General features: G+C 52.7%; 1 protein-coding gene across 1 annotated transcript in view; it reads right to left on the bottom strand.

Annotated features, from left to right (window-relative positions):
* Positions 1–573: 573 nt before the first annotated feature.
* Positions 574–2,146, bottom strand: part of DNAJB11 (DnaJ (Hsp40) homolog, subfamily B, member 11) — a gene marked incomplete at its 5' end in the record, with an annotated part of 10,825 nt that continues 9,252 nt past the window's right edge. The window contains one exon of the mRNA XM_009071112.1: positions 574–972. Within this exon, the coding sequence (XP_009069360.1) occupies positions 908–972 (65 nt within the window). The remainder of the gene's footprint in view (positions 973–2,146) is intronic.

Genomic DNA, 2,146 nt, shown 5'->3' with positions numbered 1-2,146 from the left:
CAGTGATTCCCTGATTTCTCTTGCTGCCCACAGCCCTGGCACAGGGAAGCACAAGCCTGGCTGTGCCAGGGAAAGGGATGGGGAAACATATGACCAGGGAGGATTTGCCATTCCAGCTCCAACACACACTTTATTTCTGTGCCATCAGTCTCTCCGTCCTCACGGAGGACAGAGCACAGGAGGGGAGGGAACTCTGCCACACAAGCTGCTGCTTCCATCTGGGGGCAACAAGGGAGAACCAAGGCCACAAGAAGCCATTCCCAAATCCCACCGTGACTGGAGTCATTGCTAAGTTGTTGTGACTTCCAATTTCAAACCAACTTTTGGGACAAGAGGATTACACTTGGTAGTTAAAGAGAGTCCGCAGAGACCTTAAGAGACTCTTTTCCCTCCTTTCCCAAGCTAACACAGCCCAGTCCACTCCTAACAGCACCAGTATTCCTGCCCCAAAGCCCAGACCACGCTCTGGACTCAGAGGGGAAGGGAAGGAAGGGCTCATTGAAAACACCAATAGAAACTGGGGAAGAGATTGACACCGAGGATGTAAAAAGCAGGAGCAGCTGTGCAAACAGGTTGAGATGGTCAAGAAAAGTCACATCAAAATATATTTAAAAATCAGAAATTCCCATCTGTGTGGAATTGAAAACTCCTTTCCCCACCTTTTTGTTTGTCCTGCTCCAGGAGTCTCTGTCGTTCCAGGCTGTGGAACACGATAGGCAGCACCAGTGATGTCCTGAAAAGGTCTTTTTTCCCCCAGCTCTGAGCACTCGCATCGTTTCCAAATGAAAGGTTAGCTATCCCTCAAGCATTGTCCCCCTCCCCCCCTCTTCCATTCTCCAGTGGGCAAGAGAAAAGGCTGCTAACACATCTGATTTGCCATTCCAGGGCAGTCCAGTGGCTCCACACATCAATATCCCTGCAGCCCGTTGTACACCTTCTGCACAGGTCCTTGTTTCAGCAGCTGCTTCAGCCCTGCGAGGGAGAGCAGAGTGAGAGTGCTCAGGGCACAGCTAGGAGCCTCCAGGACCTTTCAAACACATTTCCCCCACTCCCCAAACCCAATCCATGAACCACTCCAGGGACCTGCCACTTCCTGGACCTGTCAGCATCACATTCCTACCAGAAGAGGCTAAAGGAATGAGTCAGCCCTTATATCACCACCAGCTCATCCCCTGCCTGAGGTCAGTGTGGCCAGGGGAGGCCTGGCAGGGCTCCACTGCTGCTCAAAGGGCACACAGAGCAAGCAGAGTGGCAAGAATAGATGTGTCACACTGTTTTCCCAGAGATTAGAAAGGGAGTCCCTTGCTGGTGGAGTCAGCCTGGTCATACTCTGCCAGGACTCACTACTGGGGCCCCCTCAGGGCATGGCAGCTCCTCTCACAGCACCACACAAACCACTGAGCAGGAGCTGCCAGGGCACAAAGCACAGGGAAACTCCCCACGCTGTAAACTTGTAAATAACCTTCACTACAAGGAGGACACTGAGGGGCTGACTGTATCCAGGGAAGGGAACAGAGCTGAGAAGGGGCTGGAGCAGCTGAGGGAGCTGGGAGGGCTCAGCCTGAAGGAGGCTCAGGGAAAACCTTCTGCTCCCTCCAACTCCCTAGCAGGTAGTGCAGCCAGGTGGGATCAGGCTCTGCTCCCAGGGAACAAGGGACAAGATGAGAGGGAATAGCCTCAAAGTGGCACCAGGGGAAGTTTAGGTTGGGTATCAGGGAAAATGTCCTCAGGAAAGAGCTGTCCAGCCTTGGCACAACTACCCACGGCAGTGGTGGAGTCACCATCCCTGCAGAGGTTTTACAGCTGTGTGGATGTGGCACTGCCACAGAGCTGCTCTGGACACAAACCATGGACATCCAGTGAGCTCCATGGGCATGGAGTGGGAGGAGCAGCAATGGAAACATCCATTTCCTTGTCCAGAACCAAACCCAACCTTTCAGGCAAACAGATACTTCAGGAAATTCAGCTAAAATGCAGTTTGTGTCCCTACAAACTTTGTCTAGCCTTAAATCCTTTTGGCTACATGTACTACTGTCCTTTAAACCCAGGGATCTGACGCATGAGGGCCACAGCAGCCCTGCTAAAATCCTGGAAAACTGTCCTGGAAGGAGCAGCTGGAACCCAGAGAGCTCTCACCCAGGCTCCT

The sequence above is a fragment of the Acanthisitta chloris genome, unplaced genomic scaffold (assembly GCF_000695815.1).
Source record: "Acanthisitta chloris isolate BGI_N310 unplaced genomic scaffold, ASM69581v1 scaffold34733, whole genome shotgun sequence".
In the NCBI taxonomy this organism is placed as follows: Eukaryota; Metazoa; Chordata; class Aves; order Passeriformes; family Acanthisittidae; genus Acanthisitta; species Acanthisitta chloris.
The sequence above is the reverse complement of the archived record's forward strand: the minus strand, read 5'-3'. Positions and strand labels throughout refer to the sequence as shown.